The sequence below is a fragment of the Salmo salar genome, chromosome ssa01, assembly GCF_905237065.1.
Source record: "Salmo salar chromosome ssa01, Ssal_v3.1, whole genome shotgun sequence".
Lineage (NCBI taxonomy): Eukaryota > Metazoa > Chordata > Actinopteri > Salmoniformes > Salmonidae > Salmo > Salmo salar.
This window is the reverse complement of record NC_059442.1, coordinates 45,378,095-45,400,033: the sequence shown is the minus strand read 5'-3', so window position 1 is coordinate 45,400,033 and position 21,939 is coordinate 45,378,095. Positions and strand designations below refer to the sequence as shown.

Genomic DNA, 21,939 nt, shown 5'->3' with positions numbered 1-21,939 from the left:
TTCCAACACTTGTTTACAGACAGATTATTTCACTTATAATTCACTGTATCACAATTCCAGTGGGCCAGAAGTTTACATACACTAAGTTGACTGTGCCTATAAACAGCTTGGAAAATTCCAGAAAATGAAGTCATGGCTTTAGAAGCTTCTGATAGGCTAATTGACATCATTTGAGTCAATTGGAGGTGTACCTGTGGATGTATTTCAAGGCCTACCTTCAAACTTAGTGCCTCTCTTTGCTTGACATCATGGGAAAATCAAAATAAATCAGCCAAGACCTCAGAAAGAAAATTGTAGACCTCCACAAGTCTGGTTCATCCTTAGGAGCAATTTCCAAATGCCTGAAGGTACCACATTCATCTGTACAAACACTAGTACGCAAGTATAAACACCATGGGACCACGCAGCTGTCATACCGCTCAGGAAGGAGACGCGTTCTGTCTCCTAGAGATGAACGTACTTTGGTGCGAAAAGTGCAAATCAATCCCAGAACAACAGCAATGGACCTTGTGAAGATACTGGAGGAAACAGGTACAAAAGTATCTATATCCACAATAAAATGAGTCCTATATCGACATAACCTGAAAGGCCGCTCAGCAAGGAAGAAGCCACTGCTCCAAAACCGCCATAAAAAAAGCCAGACTACGGTTTGCAACTGCACATGGGGACAAAGATCGTACTTTTTGGAGAAATGTCCTCTGGTCTGATGAAACAAAAATAGAACTGTTTGGCCATATTGACCATCGTTATGTTTGGAGGAAAAAGGGGGAGGCTTGCAAGCTGAAGGACACCATCCCAACCGTGAAGCACGGGGGTGGCAGCATCATGTTGTGGGGGTGCTTTGCTGCAGGAGGGACTGGTGCACTTCACAAAATAGATGGCATCATGAGGAAGCAAAATGATGTGGATATATTGAAGCAACATCTCAAGACATCAGTCAGGAAGTTAAAGCTTGGTCGCAAATGGGTCTTCCAAATGGACAATGACCCCAAGCATACTTCCAAAGTTGTGGCAAAATGGCTTAAGGCCAACAAAGTCAAGGTATTGGAGTGGCCATCACAAAGCCCTGACCTCAATCCTATAGAAAATGTGTGGAGAGAACTGAAAAAGCATGTGCGAGCAAGGAGGCTTACAAACCTGACTCAGTTACACCAGCTCTGTCAGGTGGAATGGGCCAAAATTCACCCAACTTATTATGGGAAGCTTGTGGAAGGCTACCCGAAACGTTTGACCCAAGTTAAACAATGTAAAGGCAATGCTACCAAATACTATTTGAGTGTATGTAAACTTCTGACCCACTGGGAATGTGATTTAAGAAATACAAGCTGAAATAAATCATTCTCTGTACTATTATTCTTACATTTCACATTCTTCAAATAAAGTGGTGATCCTAACTGACCAAAGACAGGGAATTTTTTACAAGGATTAAATGTCAGGAATTGTGAAAAACTGAGTTTAAATGTATTTGGCTAAGGTGTATATAAACTTCCGACTTCAACTGTATGTGCGTGAATCATGTGAATGTGTATGTATGCATTTGTGCACGTGTGTGTGCCCGCGTGTGTGCTTGCGTGCTACATTAATTTCTGTGTGTGATCCTCCTACTTCTTACCTGGCTCCTGTCCTTTTCCACCTTCTTGAAGCACTTATTGAGGGACAGGTTGTGCCTGACAGAGTTCTTCCAGCCCGTGGGAGCGTTAGCGAAGTAGGGGAAGTGTTCCAGGATCCAGTTGTATATCTCCTTCACCGGCAGCCTCTTGGACGGAGCGTCCTCAATCGCCATGAAAATCAGACAGCTGAATGAATAGGGCGGCTTACAGTTGGGGTTACGCTGGGCGTCGTATGGAAGGTCCCCGCCCACCATCGACGGCGACGGCGGGGTGTCGTCGTGGTCCCCGTCGCGGGTACCACCCCCCTCGCCGCCCACGGGGCTGACGCTGCGCAGCACGGGGTCTCCGAAGCTGTTGAGCAGGTTCTTGCTCTCGTGGAGCCAGTTGAGGTTGGTCAACTCCTCGTCCTCCATACCCGGGGTGGCGGTGCCTTTCTCTGGTTTGGCGGCCCCACCGGGGAGGGGTGCCAAGGGGAGGGCCAAGTGGACGGGGAGGACCAGGTCAAGTTCCTCAGCCTCCTGCAGGGCGCGGGACAGCGAGCCGGTCTGGTAGAGGTGGGACATGCTGGCGCTGGCTACACTGATGCCAGACACCTCAGGCTTCTTACTGGGGGGCATGACGGGACCCATGGACACCACCACCTAGACTCCTGGAGGACAGAGAGAGAGGGGGGGTTAGTGTTAGACAGTCAGGTAATGGAGGGAGAAAGAGAGAGACTTAAAAAAATATTTTTGTGTTACTATTGTTAGAATCGTTGTCATTATCATTCTATCATAACAGCACAAAACTAGCTGGAGAACACAATGTTACACACACATACCTCATGTAACCCGACTCCTCTAAACACTCCACATTTATCCCACACACTCACACTGACATACTTTACACACTACCGTCCTATACTGAAAACTATACTTAAGTCCATGACTGCTCTCTGTTCCCCAACCCCATCTCTCTGTCTTTCTCTCTCTGTCTCTTGTCAGTGGAGGTATGTAGAGTATTTCAGGCAGTGAGGTCTGTGGAAAACAGACACCATGCAATCAAGTACTGCAGATCCCTTTCTCTATGACACACACACACACACACACACACACAGGTCATAACCATCATATAACTAAACTGCAACCTTCACATAACCAGGCCATTGTAGCCCTAACCTTCAAATAACCAGACAACCTTTCAAATCCTGTGTCTCTATGATTGATTTACCCACAGCTGTCACTAAACACTGTACATCAAGTGAGTGAGTGACTCTCTCCCCACTCTTTTCCCTCACTCTTTCTCTATCTATCTTTCTCCCCTCCGTTCGTTCTCCCTTTCTCAAATTCCCTATACTATCTGTCCCTCTCTCTCTCTCTCTCCCTCCCTTTCCCTCTCACCACTGCGTATTTAATTGAGGTAACAGTCATGTTTATATGGCTTAATCCGCCGGTATCTGAGGATTTGTTTAACCACAGCAGTCTCTGAAAAAAAAACACTCATTCCCCCTGTTATAAAACTAGTCATGCTCCACCAGAGGCAGATGAAACCCGGGCCGGTTTAACAGTTACACGCCACGGTAAACACGCAGCACCCAGATTGGACCCTGCGCTCCCTTTAATTACAGCGAGCTGATTTCTTCTTCCTAAAAATAGGCTATGTAAGAGACGCAAGAAAACGCGTTCGTCTTGCGGATGCAATGGTTGAACGCCATACCGTTTTCACTTGAAATGGTTTCTAAAAGACAGTGGTTGAGCTGCACACCACGCTCATCGTGTATTGAACTAGGCTAGGCGCTGCGGGGAATGTCATGTCCCGCGTAAGAACATTGATAATCAGCTAGGCCGACACTACACTACACATGCAATGTAATTATTCAGGTAGCAGTCTCACAGATTGCAGCCTATTGCACTCTTAATCACTTTTAGAAGTGAAAAAAATAAACGATATAGCTTACTCACTAACTCTTTAGTCATAGACTAGTATGGCACATGAGAGAAGTGATGAGGACAACCGTTTCCAATTTGGAACTGTTGGAAGAGCAATCCCAGGAGCCTCTTCTACGGGGAAAATAAACGACGTTACAGCAGCTGACACACCGTCGAGGTCATTTCATTGTGCTGGGTTGCCTTGACAACTCGGTTTTGGGGCCAGATAATTATCAGAATTGTATATCTACCACAACCCCGCGAGAAAAATCACCTTTTTTCCAAAGACTGTCTCATTAAAAAAAATAAAAAAATATGCATTTGTAAAACTCGCCTTTCCCCTGACTGCGCACAGGTGAGTGCAGCGAAGTCATGTCATTGATGCCACACGGTAGTTCACAGCAAAACCTTATGTCAACGGTCCATCTAAACCAGTTGGCTAACATGACAGGCGCACAAAAGTTAATATTCTGGCAGTCTTATTCATTGCGTATCTTCGTGTACGCACGTCAACACTTCAACTAGGAATACGCTACGCCATTTAACTGTTAAACGTTGACTGTAGAGCTAGACTATAGTTGAAAAGTTCAAAACCAACCGTGGGTGCCGAGCATAGCCCGCTGCGACCTCGTGTAACACAAACGCTTCAAAGCACCGTTGTAAACAGTAAGCCTATAACGTTATTTTCTAACAGTGACTTTGGGAGAACGATAGGCCGTAACCAACGCTATAGCCCCAGTCTACTGTCATCCCTATAGTAAATAAGCTACAATATAGTGTACATTTATACTCGTTTTTAATACAAGTATATTCGATTTAGGGTATTTTGAGGAATGTACCCTACGACTGTGATTGATAGAATACATAGACGAAGCGATATGGAGCCTATTTAATTGGTCCGTAAAATATTAACTCGTCAACTCGAATCATCCATCCCACAATGATCCCACCAACAACACATTGTAACAGCAAAACGAATGTCCGATTTCCGACGAGGATGCCAAGCTCTGTTTCCTCTCATTGGGCAACCTGGCGATATACGAATTGCGAGGCATAGATAGTGCACGACTTTGGAACCGCCGCTTCTGCGTAAATTACTTTACAATCCTGCATTGTAATCCTCACCCAGAATCAAACACCGAGGTTTACAGAGATAAATCGAACCGAGTCCCGTCAGAAATCATGGTCCTCGGCGGTTATTTGAGCTCTTCCCCGTCCCCAATGCATACTGTGTGTGTGAGAGAGAGAGAGCGTGTGTTTCGTCGGCTCATGCAAGTGAAGAGAGGAGAACAGAGTCGCTCGTCAGCAAATTAGAAGTCCACACATGACCGCGTGGCAAAGCTTGGGGCTGGCAGTACACACACACACAAAGCGTGGTGTTGAGCTCGAAAGTAAAGAAGTGAACATAATGAAGTCGAGTGTGTTTTAGGGCACAAATAGCAGCTGTACAAATACATCAACATTTGTTTTGGAGAGGAGGTGGAGACCATGCGAAAATGTGCCGTGGGAGTCATGCCCCCTGGATCATTTTAATAAACCAATTTTTGCAAATCGAGAGTGCCTTTCATTTGTTTTTGCCAAAGAAAACACATTATAGGCTCATTCTGTTATTACATTTAGCATTTTCAATCAGTCTAAAAGTGACTTAAATTAAGACAGGGTTTATTTTATAATAGTAGGTTATTAAATACTGACATGTTCATCAATCATACCAGTAGGCTACAACCATCTCCTCACTCATACTGTAGGTCTATGTGTTCAGCAGCCAGGTCACCTGTGATTACAAGTCAGTATTAGACCACGATCCATGTCTGAGGACTTTGGGATGATGTGGAAACCCGGCCACTAGGAGCAACAGTGGCTGTTCCCTTCACCTGCAAAAGGTTGCATGTTTGAATCCAGTGCTAAAAAGTAGTTTTTGCGATTTTTGTTCTAAGCTTATCCCAAACTTTAACCCTTACCTTAACCATTCAGAGTTCACTTCTGGTGCAAAATGTTGAATGTTCAAATCCAGTGATAGAAAGTTGTTTTTGAGAAAAAATGTTTAAGCCTATCCCAAACCTTAAACGTTACCTTAACCATTCGGAGTTAATGCCTACCCTTAAGATTTTGGAATGAACGTCTAAACTTAAACCTAACCTTAATAATTCAGAGCTAATGCCTAAACTTAACCTTAAACACTTCCAAATGTAACGTTTGGAACAACATTGAAATTTGAAGTTTGAGAAACATGGATGAACGTCTAATTCTGACATGAGACTGAGAGCTTGTTGCAGCTCAGGTCCAACTGACCTAAAGTCAGTTTGGAGTTTTACCGCCTAATGAAGTGAAGGTTAGGATTTGAGGACTAGCTGATACTAGACCTGTGGGTAATTTAGGTTGAAATAGTGACACGTGATTGTTATTAGATCAAGAAGCATGACGGGGGAAGTCATTTGAACATTCCTAATCAACCACACTCCTCATCTCACTTGTTTACATTTGCACACACACTCCTCCACACTCAACTCATCCGCTCACACACGCACCACCAACAGTTTACACAAGAAATAACTGCATCACTAATTTTTGACTCATTCCAAAAAAAACATTAAAGGGAGAGCAAACTATACTATAGTACATGACCTAAAGTACATGACCTCTCTCTCCCCTTCTCTCTCTCTCTTTCTCTCACCCTTTCTCTCTCTCTCCCTCCCTCCATTCTGTGTCTCTTTGAGTATGGCAGACCACTCTCCTGCAGGTCAGGCCCCTAGCCAAATACAAAGGACCAATCCCCTCTGAATAGACCAAGCCTGCCCCTCTCATACCCCCAACCAACTGCCAAACTGTCACACACACACACACACACACACACACACACACACACACACACACACACACACACACACACACACACACACACACACACACACACACACACACACACACACACACTCAACCACATTACTAATTATAAGTGTGTGTGTGTGGGGGGGTGTAAGGAGGCTATTCATGCCAGTACTAAATAAATACTCAACTCAGCTACTGATAGTACTTCAGAAGTACATGGACACGTTTGTATATAACACACACACGCACATACACAAACATGCACACGTGAGGACCACATTGGAAATATGTTTTTTTTATGATGCGTTATTACTCTATTCTCTATTTTGTCTTAAAGATAGAGTCAGAATACAACATAGATGCTCAAAGTAAACAGCATAGTGGGTCAATTTCCGCAACTACTAATAGCGTTGGAGTGCGAGGCTTAACTGTTTTGGTCCAGTGGCTACCACGTTGTAAGAGCGTGAAGTGAACCCACGCTCATGCAGATACTCTTTGAAGTCTTTGAATCTTGCTCTCTGCAATATCTGCGGTGCTGCTCATGCAACGTCATTTTGCTGAGTTTACCTTTAACCCCTAATTAATAAAACACTACGTCAATCAATGCAAACTTCTGAAGCTCGTTGGAGGCTTTGGAGCTGTTTACGAGAATTAGTAAAGACAACTCAGAAATACTACTACCAGTAAGCAGGCCTCCAGCTAATTTAAACAGCAAGATATTTACTTCTAATGTATTCAAGCGGTGTATGTTTTGCATTGACAAGAACAACCAGCACCTTTTTAGTTGACCCTTTGACATAAAACATACTCTACACACCAGACCTGGGCAGAAAATACTTGTATTTTGTACTTTATTTGAAAAGACCAACTTTAAAAAAAACTAGAGGTATAGTAGTCAAATACAGTTTATATAGTTTCAACTAAAAGGCAACTATTATTTTGATATTCAAATACAGGTCTCAGAAAAACAAATAATATTTGAAAGCATTTTGAATACCTCTCTGAAAAGTTATTTGAAAAGAAATTATAATAAATGGCTGCCAAATACAGTTGAAGTCGGAAGTTTACATACACCTTAGCCAAATACATTTAAACTCAGTTTTTCACAATTCCTGACATTTCATCCTAGTAAAGATTCCCTGTATTATGTCAGTTAGGATCACCACTTTATTTTAAGAATGTGAAATGTAAGAATAATAGTACAGAGAATGATTTATTTCAGATTTTATTTATTTCATCACATTCCCAGTAGGTCAGAAGTTTACATACACTCAATTAGTATTTGGTAGCATTGCCTTTACATTGTTTACCTTGGGTCAAATGTTTCGGGTGGCCTTTCACAAGCTTCCCACAATAAGTTGGGTGAATTTTGACCCATTCCTCCTGACAGAGCTGGTGTAACTGAGTCAGGTTTGTAGGCCTCCTTGCTGGCACACACTTTTTCAGTTCTGCCCACACATTTTCTATAGGATTGAGGTCAGGGCTTTGTGATGGCCACTCCAATACCTTGACTTTGTTGTCCTTAAGCCATTTTGCCACAACTTTGGAAGTATGCTTGGGGTCATTGTCCATTTGAAAGACCCATTTGCAACCAAGCTTTAACTTCCTGACTGATGTCTTGAGATGTTGCTTCAATATATCCACATCATTTTGCTTCCTCATGATGCCATCTATTTTGTGAAGTGCACCAGTCCCTCCTGCAGCAAAGCACCCCCGCAACATGATGCTGCCACCCCCGGGCTTCATGGTTGGGATGGTGTTCTTCGGCTTGCAAGCCTCCCCCTTTTTCCTCCAAACATAATGATGGTCATTATGGCCAAACAGTTCTATTTTGTTTCATCAGACCAGAGGACATTTCTCCAAAAAGTATGATCTTTGTCCTTATGTGCAGATGCAAACCGTAGTCTGGCTTTTTTATGGTGGTTTTGGAGCAGTGGCTTCTTCCTTGCTGAGCGTCCTTTCAGGTTATGTTGATATAGGACTTGTTTTACTATGGATATAGATACTTTTGTACCTGTTTCCTCCAGCATCTTCACAAGGTCCCGTCTGGATTACTGCAACTCGCTGTTGGCTGGGCTCCCTGCCTGTGCCATTAAACCCCTACAACTCATCCAGAACGCCGCAGCCTGTCTGGTGTTCAACCTTCCCAAGTTCTCTCACGTCACCCCGCTCCTCCGCTCTCTCCACTGGCTTCCAGTTGAAGCTCGCATCCGCTACAAGACCATGGTGCTTGCCTACGGAGCTGTGAGGGGAACGGCACCTCCGTACCTTCAGGCTCTGATCAGGCCCTACACCCAAACAAGGGCACTGCGTTCATCCACCTCTGGCCTGCTCGCCTCCCTACCTCTGAGGAAGCACAGTTCCCGCTCAGCCCAGTCAAAACTGTTCGCTGCTCTGGCACCCCAATGGTGGAACAAGCTCCCTCACGACGCCAGGACAGCGGAGTCAATCACCACCTTCCGGAGACACCTGAAACCCCATCCTTTAAGGAATACCTGGGATAGGATAAAGTAATCCTTCTAACCCCCCCCCCCCCCCTTAAAAGATTTAGATGCACTATTGTAAAGTGGTTGTTCCACTGGATATCATAAGGTGAATGCACCAATTTGTAAGTCGCTCTGGATAAGAGCGTCTGCTAAATGACTTAAATGTAAATGTAATGTTGTTCTGGGATTGATTTTGCACTTTTCGCACCAAAGTACGTTCATCTCTAGGAGACAGAACGCGTCTCCTTCCTGAGCGATATGACCGCTGCATGGTCCCATGATGTTTATACTTGCGTACTATTGTTTGTACAGATGAATGTGGTACCTTCAAGCGTTTGGAAATTGCTCCCAAGGATGAACCAGACTTGTGGAGGTCTACAATTTTTTTTCTGAGGTCTTGGCTGATTTCTTTTGATTTTCCCATGATGTCAAGGCACTGAGTTTGAAGGTAGGCCTTACAATATATCCACAGGTACACCTCTAATTGACTCAAATGATGTCAATTAGCCTATCAGAAGCTTCTAAAGCCATGACATCCTTTTCTGGAATTTCCCAAGCTGTTTAAAGGCACAGTCAACTTAGTGTATGTAAACTTCTGACCCACTGGAACTGTGATACAGTGAATTATATGTGAAATAATCTGTCTGTAAACAATTGTTGGAAGAATTACTTGTGTCATGCACAAAGTAGATGTCCTAACCGACTTGCCAAAACTATAGTTTGTTAACAAGAAATTTGTAGAGTGGTTAAAAAAAATGAGTTTTAATGACTCCAACCTAAATGTATGTAAACTTCCGACTTCAACTGTATTTGATGAAGAACCAAAATCTACAACAATTAGTTGAATTGGTCTAAAAATATGATCATAAGCATATGGTTTGGAGGGCTCTTAGATATGAATTTGAATATAGCCTGTAGCCAAGAATTAAATACACGAGGGACATCACCTCAACATTAGAGTAGAGCACTTTTTCAGCTTCGAAATTACTAACAAATATATTTTTATAATGAGTGAGATACAAGGTAAGACTTAACATTAAGTTATTTTACATGTGTAGTTACTTTGCTTATTATAATAGCAACATTGTTGTTACATAGAACTTTGGAAATTGCTATATAATTGCATGATATTTATTGAAATGTTTTATTTTACCCTTATTTTACCAGGTAAGTCGACTGAGAACACATTGTCATTTACAACTACGACCTGCGAAATAGTTACAGGAGAGATGAAGGGGGATAAATGAGCCAATTTGGAAGCTGGGTATGATTAGGTTGCCATGATGGTATGAGGGCAATGACTGGGAATTTAGCCAGGACACCAGCGTTAACACTCCTATTCTTTGGATCATGCGATCTTTCCATCAATAATAATGGAGTTATTACATAAGTGGAATTAGCATGGTATTATGTAACAACATGCTAATAAAATGATGCTCCAATTACACAGGCACAAGAACAGTGTAATGTTAAGTGTTACTGAGAATGCTAGCACTAACAAAATATGGCTATTAAGTGTTGAAAGGAAACTACATATCCGAAAACTGCCGCCTTGAATCAACTACAGAAAAGGTAGGATGAAAATCATGTTAGTTTGTATTCTGAGCAAACCATCCCTTTAAAGATGGTATAGTGTGTGTTTGAAACAAGAACACTTACCCTCAGATGGACAAAGAGGTTCAAAGTTGTTTTTGCTAAGCATCCAACTAGCTGTTAGCAATTTTTGCAAATGGCTTTGAATTACTCTGCAGTATTTTCAGGTATCATTAATTTCATATCAGCTTTCAATCTTTTCAGTAGCATGTTGAAAGAGTCATACAGCAGTTGAGCGTCACAACTTATTTATACTTATCAATAAAATATCATTGGTTAATTGATTTAACTTGGTTATGTACACCTGTGGCAATAGACATTCAGGAAAAGGGACATTTACAACATGTTCAGATAGAAATGTATTGTGTAGATCAAATATGACTGTCAGATAGATTGGAATAGTAACGCTATTCATTCTATTTCTAACAGCAACATACAGTTCCAGATACAGCCCTGCCATTACTTGAAGGCAGCAAATTCAAGAGTTTCAGAAAAGTAGTCACTTCCTGAGATCTATATTCACATATGTTTTTTAAGTAATTGCTTTCTCATATCTGTATTCAAATAGTTTTGAAAAGTAGTCACTTTCTGAGATTTGTATTGAAATAGTTTTTAAAAGTTCAATTTTTTGGGTGGAATAGTTGTAATCACCCCCAAAGTAGTTACTTTCCACAAAGCATAGTTAACATTTTTGTTTACGAAAGTTCAAACAGGAAGGCTGGTCTGAATGCTCATTTAACTTAGCAGCATAACATAATTCATTCTGTTTCCTATTCTACGGGCATAGTGGGAATGAATACAAATGTATCATCCTCAGCACAGTGTCTCGTTCTCCTCCTCTTCCTATTAGCCATGCGCGGAATGTTATGTTTACCTTTGGCCTATAAGCATGGCACAATAATGCACATTCCCCCCAATACCTTTCCCCTAGTGGGGGGGTTTCGATGCCAGTTGCCCAGCAAAGGGCTACCTGTCATCAGCATCTGGCGCCGAGGACCCTTCCTCAGAGACAAGGCCATACCCCAAACTATTTAATAAAATTCCACATTGCATTCTGTCTCTGTTGTTCATTCAGTTAAGCCTGAACTCGATTGAACTATCGTTATCCCAGGTCTGACACACACACACACACACACACACACACACACACACACACACACACACACACACACACACACACACACACACACACACACACACACAGGTCTAAATGTATTTGTTTTCAGCTGTTGAGAGGCACACTAGTTCACTCCTATGACTAACCCACTGTAGTCAGTGAGAGAAAAAACAACCACACTGTACTTTACTTACAGTAAATGTCCTTTTACAGCAGTCATTATAAACCAGATAGACTTCCAGAGCTTGACTACAGTACCTATTATCATCATTTAGAAAACATCTGAAAAGTCAGACTGTAACAGTCCCTACCTGGACATGAGTTTGGGCTTCTTTCCTTGCTCATATACACTCTGTGGATCTGTTGGGGCGGAATGCAAATTGGAGTAGGTCTAGGGTTTCTGGGATGATGGTGTTGATGTGAGCCATGACCAGCCTTTCTAAGCACTTCATACCTACAGACGCGAGTGCTACGGGTTGGTAGTTATTTAGGCAGGTTACCTTGGTGTTCTTGGGCACAGGGACTATGGTGGTCTGCTTGAAACAAGTAGGTATTACAGACTGGGTCAGGGAGAGGTTGAAAATGTCAGTGAAGACACTTGCCAGTTAGTCAGCGCATGCTCTGAGTACCTGTCCTGGTAACACGTCCTGATTTTCTTTCTACTGCTGTGAAATCAACACCCACAACAAGCTCATCAAAACACCCTGTAACCTCATAGCAATGTGACTGAGTGAAAGCACACACACACTGTGAAACCTGCTTCAACCTCAGACAAGTCTTGACTCATCTGCCCTATGTTTACCTGACAGAGGAGTGTGGAGCCAGTGTGTGTGCTTTTCTGTAACTGCCCCTTGAGTAGGTGTCACATGTCTTGCCCCAGTAACCTGTCTGACGAGTGCCAACCCTTTGCTCGTTTGATTGGTGCAGGTCCAGCGGCCTGACACAAACACACACCAGTAACTCTCCGTAAAAGCACCCTGTGATGACATCACATGTTTACATGGGGAAAACAAACAGAAGGGAAGAGAGAAGAGAAAAGAGAGGAGTTCACTTTGTTTTATCTTTTTGATCTTCCACTCTTCTTGCCTCTCTCTCTCAACACCTTGCATTTACTCACTCACGCCGTCTGTGTTTGTGTTTGAATCAAAAGAGCTGCTACAGTGTCTTTGTCTGAGCAACAACAACAAACTGGAGCTTTGCTAGTCCTCCACAAAGGCAGGGAGGGAAGGAGTGAGATAAGGGAGGGGGAGGGAGGAGAGGGACGGAGGGGAGAGGGGTGAGCTAGAGGCCGAAGGTCATTGGCTGTGCAGCTGAAGTGGAAGAGGTAGTAATTTGCTGAATGCACGGCTATCTTTTATCCACTCTCCTTATCTGAGCAGGACAGAGAGATAGGCTATAGCTCAGAGCATTGACCACTTTTAAACACATACACACATACACATACACATACGTACATTACTCATACTTGCCCACTTTCACAAACATACACATTCACAAACACATTCACAAACACACACAAAAACCCAGTCTCACAGCAGAATAAGATGTTTTTCTACGTTTCTACAAATTTCAAGGTGTTTTTGACACCATGGGTTGACTCCTCCTGCTCAGTATTGTTCATTTTCTCCAAACATCAAATTTCAAAGTTGCTCAAAACTTCAAATTTACAAGGTTAAGGGTTAAGGTTTTACGCTACTGGACTGTTTTGCAAGCACAGACTGGAATATGTTTGAGTCAATAAGTGCATCAATGATGTCATCCCCACAGTGACCATACGTACATATCCAAACCAGAAACCATGGATTACAGGAAACATCCGCACCGAGCTAAAGGCTAGAGCTGCCGCTTTCAAGGAGCGGGACACTAATCCGGACTCATAAGAAATCACGTTATGCCCTCAGACGAACCATCAAACAGGCAAAGCGTCAATACAGGACTAAGATTTAATCCTACTACACCGGCTCTGATGCTCGTCGGATGTGGCAAGGCTTGCAAACTATAACAGACTACAAAGGGAAACCCAGCCGCGAGCTGCCCAGTGATGCGAGCCTACCAAATGAGCTAAATGCCTCTTTATGCTCGCATCGAGGCAAGCAACACTGAAGCATGCATGAGAGCACCAGCTGTTCTGGATGACTGTGTGATCACGCTCTTCATAGCCGATGTGAACAAGACCTTTAACCTGTTATGGCTAGGGGGCAGTATTTTCACGGCTGGATAAAAAACGTACCCGATTTAATCTGGTTACTACTCCTGCCCAGTAACTAGAATATGCATATAATTATTGGCTTTGGATAGAAAACACTCCAAAGTTTCTAAAACTGTTTGAATGGTGTCTGTGAGTATAACAGAACTCAAATGGCAGGTCAAAACCTGATAGATTCCTTTACAAGAAGTGGCCTGTCTGACCATTTCTTGAACTTCTTTGCCATCTCTATCTTTTACAAAGGATCTCTGCTCTAACGTGACACTTCCTACGTCTTCCATGGGCGCTCAGAGCCCGGGAAAAACCGGAATGTCGTCATCCCAGCCCCAGGCTGAAACACATTATCGCCTTTCTCAAGTGGCCGATCAAGGGACTGTGGGCTTAGGCGCGTGCCCTGGCCGCCCCCGTCTTTGTGATTTTTCCTCTGTTTGCCGAAAAGGAGATTCCCGGTCGGAATATTATCGCTTTTTTACGAGCTAAATTGCATAAAAATTGATTTTAAACAGCGGTTGACATGCTTCGAAGTACGGTAATGGAATATTTCGAATTTTTTTGTCACGAATTGCGCCATGTGCGCGACCCTGATTTACCATTTCGGATAGTTTCTGGAACGCACGAACAAAACGCCGCTATTCGGATATAACGATGGATTATTTGGGACCAAACCAACATTTGTTATTGAAGTAGCAGTCCTGGGAGTGCATTCTGACGAAGACAACAAAGGTAATAACATTTTTGTTATAGTAAATCTGAACTTGCCGGGTGTCTAAATAGCTAGCCCGTGATGGCTGGGCTATGTACTTAGAATATTGCAAAATGTGCTTTCACCAAAAAGCTATTTTAAAATCGGACATATCGAGTGCATAGAGGAGTTCTGTATCTATAATTCTTAAAATAATTGTTATGCTTTTTGTGAACGTTTATCGTGAGTAATTTAGTAAATTGTTAGTAAATTCCCCGGAAGTTTGCGGGGGGTATGCTAGTTCTGAACATCACATGCTAATGTAAAAAGCTGTTTTTTGATATAAATATGAACTTGATTGAACAAAACATGCATGTATTGTATAACATAATGTCCTAGGTGTGTCATCTGATGAAGATCATCAAAGGTTAGTGCTGCATTTAGCTGTCTTCTGGGTTTTTGTGACATTATATGCTAGCTTGAAAAATGGGTGTCTGATTATTTCTGGCTGGGTACTCTGCTGACATAATCTAATGTTTTGCTTTCGCTGTAAAGCCTTTTTGAAATCGGACAGTGTGGTTAGATAAAGGAGAGTCTTGTCTTTAAAATGCTGTGAAATAGTCATATGTTTGAAAAATTGAAGTTTTAGTATTTTTGAGGAATTTGTAATTCGCGCCACGCCTATCATTGGATATTGGAGCAGGTGTTCCGCTAGCGGAACGTCTAGATGTAAGAGGTTTTAAACAGGTCAACATTCACAAGGCCTCGGGCCAGACGGATTACCAGGACGTGTACTCAGAGCATGCGTGGACCAACTGGCAAGTGTCTTCACTGACATTTTCAACCTCTCCATGACCGAGTCTGTAATACCTACATGTTTCAAGCAGACCACCATAGTGCCTGTTCTCAAGAAAGCGAAGATAACATGCCTAAACGACTACCGCCCCGTAGCACACATCGGTAGCCATTAAGTGCTTTTAAAGGCTGGTCATGGCTCACATCAACACCATCATGCCGGAAACCTTAGACCCAATCCAATTTGCATTCCTTCCCAACAGATCCACAGATGACGCAATCTCAATTGCACTCCACACTGCCCTCTCCCACCTGGACAAAAGGAACACCTATGTGAGAATGCTATTCATTGACTACAGCTCAGCGTTCAACACCATTGTGCCCACAAAGCTCATCACTAAGCTAAGGACCCTGGGACTAAACACCTCCCTCTACAAATGGATCCTGGACTTCCTGACGGGCCGCCCCCCAGGTGGTAAGGGTAGGCAACAACACATCTGCCATGCTGATCCTCAACATGGGGGCCCCTCAGGGCTGCGAGCCTAGTCCCCTCCTGAACTCCCTGTTCACCCACGACTGCGTGGCCAAGCATGACTCCAACACCATCATTAAGTTTGCTGACAACACATCGGTGGTAGGCCAGATCACCGACAACAACGAGACAGCCTATAGGGAGGAGGTCAGAAACCTGGCCATGTGGTGCCAGGACAACAACCTCTCCCTATACGTGAGCAAGACAAAGGAGATGATCGTGGACTACAGGAAAAGAAGTGCTGAACACGCCCCCATTCACATCGACGGGGCTGTAGTGGAATGGGTTGAGAGTTTCAAGTTACTTGGTGTTCACATCACCAAACAAACTGTCATGGTCCAAACACAACATTTTTAGAGCCTTCCTCTGACACCACCTGGTGTAGAGGTTATGGATGGCAGGGAGCTCGGCCCCAGTGATGTACTGGGGTGTACACACTACACTCTGTCGCGACTTGCGGTCGGATGCCAAGCATTTGGCATACACTGCTGAGGTCCTTGATGATTTCTCCCTGTGACACCGGGTGCGGTAGATGTCCTGGAGGTTAAGCAGTGTGCCCCCAGTGAGGTATTGGGCAGACCCTCTGGAGAGCCTTGCAGTTGTAGACAGTGCAGTTGCCGTACCGGGCAGTGAAACAGCCTGACTGGATGCTCTCAATGGTGCATCTGTAAAAGTTTGTGAGGGTCTTAGGGGCCAAGCCAAAATTTCTTCAGCCTCCTGAGGGAGTGTTCCATCTCCATTACTGTTGGTATGTTTGGACCAAGATTAATTCCTTAATAATGGGGGTACCGAGAAATTTGACGTTCTCGACCTGTTCCACTACAGCCCTGTCGATCTGGATGTGCTCAGCCCTCCATTTCCTGTAGTCCACGATCAGCTCCTTTGTCTTGTTGACGTTGAAGGAGAGGTTGTTGTCCTGGCACCCCACTGCCAGTTCTCTGACCTCCTCCCTGTAGGCTGTCTCATCAGTCTGGCCCTGCGGCATGGTGAATATTAAACAGTTTAAATATCTTACTCACATTCGGCTACCAAAAGCGTGATCACACAGTCGTCCGGAACAGCTGGTGTTCTCATGCATGGTTCAATGTTGCTAGCCTCGAAGTGAGCATAGAAGGTTATTTAGCTTATCTGGTAGGCTCACATCATTGGACTGCTCACAGCTGGCTTTCTCTTTGTAATCTGTTACAGTTTGTAAGCCCTGCCACATCCGACGAGCATCAGAGCTGGTGTGTAGGATTCGCTCTTGGTCCTGTATTGCCGCTTTGCCTGTCTGATGGTTCGTCTGAGGGCATAGAATGATTTCGTATAAGCATCTGGATTAGTGTCCCGCTCCTTGAAAGCGGCAGCTCTAGCCTTGAGCTTAGTACGGATGTTGCCTGTAATCCGTGGCTTCTGGTTGGGATATGTGCGTACAGTCCCGACGTCCTCAGGACATGGATAGATGTCCAATTTCTCTTGAGCAATCTGCCTGTGCTTGCATGTGGACAGGCAAGCACACACTCACATATAGATAGATAGCATATGCCTCATAACATGGATCCCAGCTCCAGTGAGGGAGTTAAGTGGTTGTTAAACAAACTGCCCAGTTGGACCCTCCCACTACTGTCTCAAACTGTTCAGAAACATCTCGCCTGGAGGCTCATGCATCTTTCTCATTCATCAACAATATTGCTTTCAACACAGAATTGATCTTTCGCTCTTTTTCCATCTCTCTCTCTCTCTCTCTCTCTCTCTCTCTCTCTCTCTCTCTCTCTCTCTCTCTCTCTCTCTCTCTCTCTCTCTCTCTCTCTCTCTCTCTCTCTCTCTCTCTCTCTCTCTCTCTCTCTCTCTCTCTCTCTCTCTCTCTCTCTCTCTCTCTCTCTCAAAATCACGCCTGCAGCGTAATGTTGTTGAAAAGTTTACAGGAGTTGACCAACAGTGTTAGCATCAACCAGCTAGCACACGGAGAGGGGCACACACACGCCTCCCAAACAGGGATCATTAAATGATCTGTGTTGAGTTGCTGCTTGTGATTCAGTATTTAAATCCCCACTACCCTTAATCTATACTCTACCTCTCCCCTCTTTCTCTGTGTGTCCTCACTGGCTGTATTAGTGCCTCTAAGGACAACAGGCAGCCTCTTCCTTTCTCTCTCTCTTGGTGTCTCTGTATCTCTCTCCTGCTGCCCCCCCCCCGCTTTCTCTGTCTTCCTCTCTCTCTGTCTCTGAATCTCTCTCCAGCTGTCCCTCTCTCTTTCTTTCCCTCTCTCTCTCTTCCTCTCTCTGCAACTGTGTCACCATGGTTACTCTGGAACACCAAGGTGTCTGTTGCCAGGGCAACGGGAGGCGGCTGGGCAGCGAGTGACAAGCCGTGTTAATTCCATCACCCATGAACCCCACGGGACCGCAGGCATTCGTCTTCATCGCACACATACACACACACACACACACACATCGTCAGATCGCTGTCTGTATGCCACAGCCAATGCATTAACTATATCATTCAACCACAGTTGTCTGGCTAAATGCACTCATCGCTCTCTTTTTTACGCATTCTCTCTCTCCCTCTCTCCTTTGCCTGTGCGTGTGTGTGTGTGTGTGTGTGTGTGTGTGTGTGTGTGTGTGTTGTATTAGTAGTCTTGAATGGTAGAGACTTCAAATTTCCTTTACGCTGCTAATATATTAGCTGTTTTGAATCCCTTCCTCTCTTGCTCCATCTCTCTCTCTCTCTCTCTTTCTCCCTCCCCCTTTCCTCCCAACTTCCGTAAGATCAAAGGTGAAGATGTACTTGTTCTTTCCCTTTACTTCCAGCCCACTCACCCCTCTAGTTATACAACCATATGTCCATCTCTCCAGACCAGATATAGATCTCTACATCTCCCTACAGCCCAGCAGAGTGGTACATATCCCCAATAACACAGACCTGAACATGTGTCCCAAATGGCACGCTTTTCACTTTATTGTACACTCGTTTTGATCACGCCCTGGGCAAAAGTAGTGTACTACAAACACTGTAACGGCCAACTTTAATTTATAAAGTAATTTTGGGTATTATCAACATTGAAATACTCTAAAATGTTTTGCGGCAATATACTGTATATTATGGTGCAATGTTGTGGGCAGGGAAAGATAATTGCTGTATTTCGAATGGTACTGTAATTCCATCCCACAGTCTGAGTGCCAAAAATCCTTTTGACCACTAGTTGTATTGTTGTTTCAGGCTCATTAACATATTTTGAGGCTTACCTTGTAAGAGGCTATATTTGTTGCACCCGTTAAGAGGAAAATGCTGTACCAATTTAACTCCTATGTGTTTATAGTGATCCATCAATTTAAATTGTATAGGGGACAGATTTGATTGGCAGAAAGTTTTAAATGGTTGAGCATTTTGCCATGTCCTCTTGGTCTGTTTCGCCCTGGTTGATGCCAGTTTGGAAGCCTTTGTTAAGTGATATAAAACACCAAATATGAATTAATATGCTGTTATGTGTAAACACGTTACCTATCAGCTAACCTACTTGCACCAATCCATTGTAATTACAGTAAGATTCTGTGAAATATAAACCCCTCCCCTCAATGAAATTCAGTCATCCATTCATTCACTCACTCATCCATTCATTCATTCCGATTACAGTAGCATAAAAAAAAGTTTAATGAAGTCAATTTTACAGTATTGTACTATGTGCATTACCGTATTTACCATATATATATATATATACACCTTATATATATACACCTTATTTATATTACAATAGGTGTAATAGGGTGTAATTTGTGACAGAACGTGTTGTCTCACAATGGGAGGAGAGGGACATAAATGATAGCGGTACGGGGACAGTGATGTAGTTCTTATGGGATGGAAACATGGATAGGACTTGGGCACACTTGGAGCATCTGTAACATTTAACAGAAGGTCACTGACCACAATGAGATGGGAAAGGCTGCGGGCTTTACTGTTACAACCTCATACAGACACAGACATGTGTGCACGCAAACAACATGCACACATGTGCGTACAGATATATACACATGGATAGACACTCACACACACAGAAACACATGCTGATGCAGACACACACATGCTCACCCACACACACACACACACATGGTCATACAGACGCACACACTTTCTTGCTCATACACATGCACACACACACACACACACACACACACATTCATACACGTACACGCGCTTGCTCACTCTCACACACACACACACACACACACACACACACACACACACACACACACACACACACACACACACACACACACACACACACTCTCTCTCTCTCTCTCACCAAAGCACAAGCACTCACATATTCACACACTCGTCATCCATGCGTAAATGCCAGTGCCCAGCGTTCGCTACGCTAATAGTGAGAACCATCCAGGCATGAGAGGAGTTAGTTAAAGGGGCAATCAGCAGTTCAAACAATAACAAAGCCACACCCCACCACTGTTTTGATAAAAAGCTGAGAGATGAGGCTTGAGAAAGGCAACCACTTTTAAATTCATAGACAGAGCTACACTGTAAAAGGGTTGCCGTGAGTTTAACAGTAACGTACAGGCAGCTGTTGGTAATTAAGTTACTGTATATTGCGGTACAACTACTGTAATCAAAATACAGTATCAAAGCAAGTACTGTCTAATGAAGCACAGTATAATAATGTAGAATTTACTGGATTATACTGTAAAAAAAAAGTAAATACTGTAATTGTAATGTATGAATGGATGATTCATTAAATTCACTGAGTGGAGATGCGGTTTTTATTTCACAGTATTTAACTGTAATTACATGGGATTGGTGTAAGCGGGTTTGCTGGAAGGTAATGTGTTTACACATTACAGCATATCAATGAGTATTTGATATTGTGCTTCTACACCTGCATTGCTTGCTGTTTGGGGTTTTAGGCTGGGTTTCTGTACAGCACTTTGAGATATCAGCTGATGTAAGAAGGGCTATATAAATACATTTGATTTGATTTTGATTTGATTTGTTTTATATCACTTGCACTTCTCAAGGCCTTAGCAACGGCTTCCAAACTGGCAGCGACAACAAGGCAAAACAGACCAAAAGGACATGGCTAAATGCTCAACCAATAAAGGTTTAAGACTTGCTGCCACTCCAATCTGTCCTCTATGCATTTTAAATTGATGGGGCACTACTACCACATACCAGGGCCCAATTTCCCAACAGCGATGGAACTTAGGCTTACGAGTGTTTTAACGATGCATCGTTCCTACAACAACCAGAGATGTAACATGCTTTTCCTAAAACACCATGCAGAAAGAACGTTCGCCAAGTGCATTATTGAAGCACGTGTTGATACTGATAGGATCGAAAGAATCGCAGCGTTGCTCTGTAACGACTGTCGTCTGTGGAAGTAGGGGACCAAAGCGCAGCGTGGTGAGTGTTCATATTCAATATTTAATAGAACGAAACACTTAAACAAAACACCAAAATGAACGACAGCCTACAGTTCTGTTAGGTCACACAAAGTACAAAACAGAAAACATTCACCCACAAACCCCAAAGGAAAAACAGGCTGCCTATGTATGACTCTCAATCAGCAACAACGATCTACAGCTGTTCCTGATTGAGAGCCATACACGGCCGAAACAAAGAAATACACCAACATACAAAACGGAACATAGAACGCCCACCCATGTCACACCCTGGCCTAACCAAAAATAGAGAACAAAAAACCCTCTCTATGGCCCGGGCGTTACATGCTCTCAGATCAGCTTTCTCCATTCAAATATTACCTTAACATTAGAATTATTCCATAATACTGATGACGGATCAACTTCTAGAGAGAAATCACCTATGGCCACAAATATTGAGGCAGGCTTATTCTAATGCTTATAAGCATTAACCTATAATTCCCCTATAAAAATGCTCTAAATCAAGATCATTGTGCACATGTTACACATCATGGAATATATTGAGGCAAAAATTACAGACAGTAGCCTACAATTTGAAAATAGAACTCAATTGAATTAACATGAAATTATTTTAAAATGATTGAAATATATAGGCATGAAGCCTATACCTTAGGACTATTTATCTACAGTCTTCTCAGTTTTAATTTGAAGCATACTTTTATCCTCGGTTTAAAACAATTGTAAAGACATTGGCAACTTTGTATTTGTAGTCAACTTAATTCTGAAGTTATCATCGGTCACAGAGAGCGAGAGATA

The 21,939-nt window shown here is 43.2% G+C and overlaps 1 protein-coding gene across 5 annotated transcripts in view; it reads right to left on the bottom strand.

The window, feature by feature from the left end:
* Nucleotides 1–21,939, bottom strand: part of foxn3 (forkhead box N3) — a 122,238-nt gene that overhangs the window by 83,759 nt on the left and 16,540 nt on the right. For 2 of the 5 annotated variants that reach the window (XM_014196326.2, XM_014196371.2), the window contains exon 2: nt 1,613–2,259. In XM_014196326.2, coding sequence (XP_014051801.2) covers nt 1,613–2,239 — 627 coding nt within the window. In that variant the 5' untranslated portion in view covers nt 2,240–2,259. The other 3 variants (XM_045718432.1, XM_014196335.2, XM_014196354.2) reach the window with 3 other exon arrangements.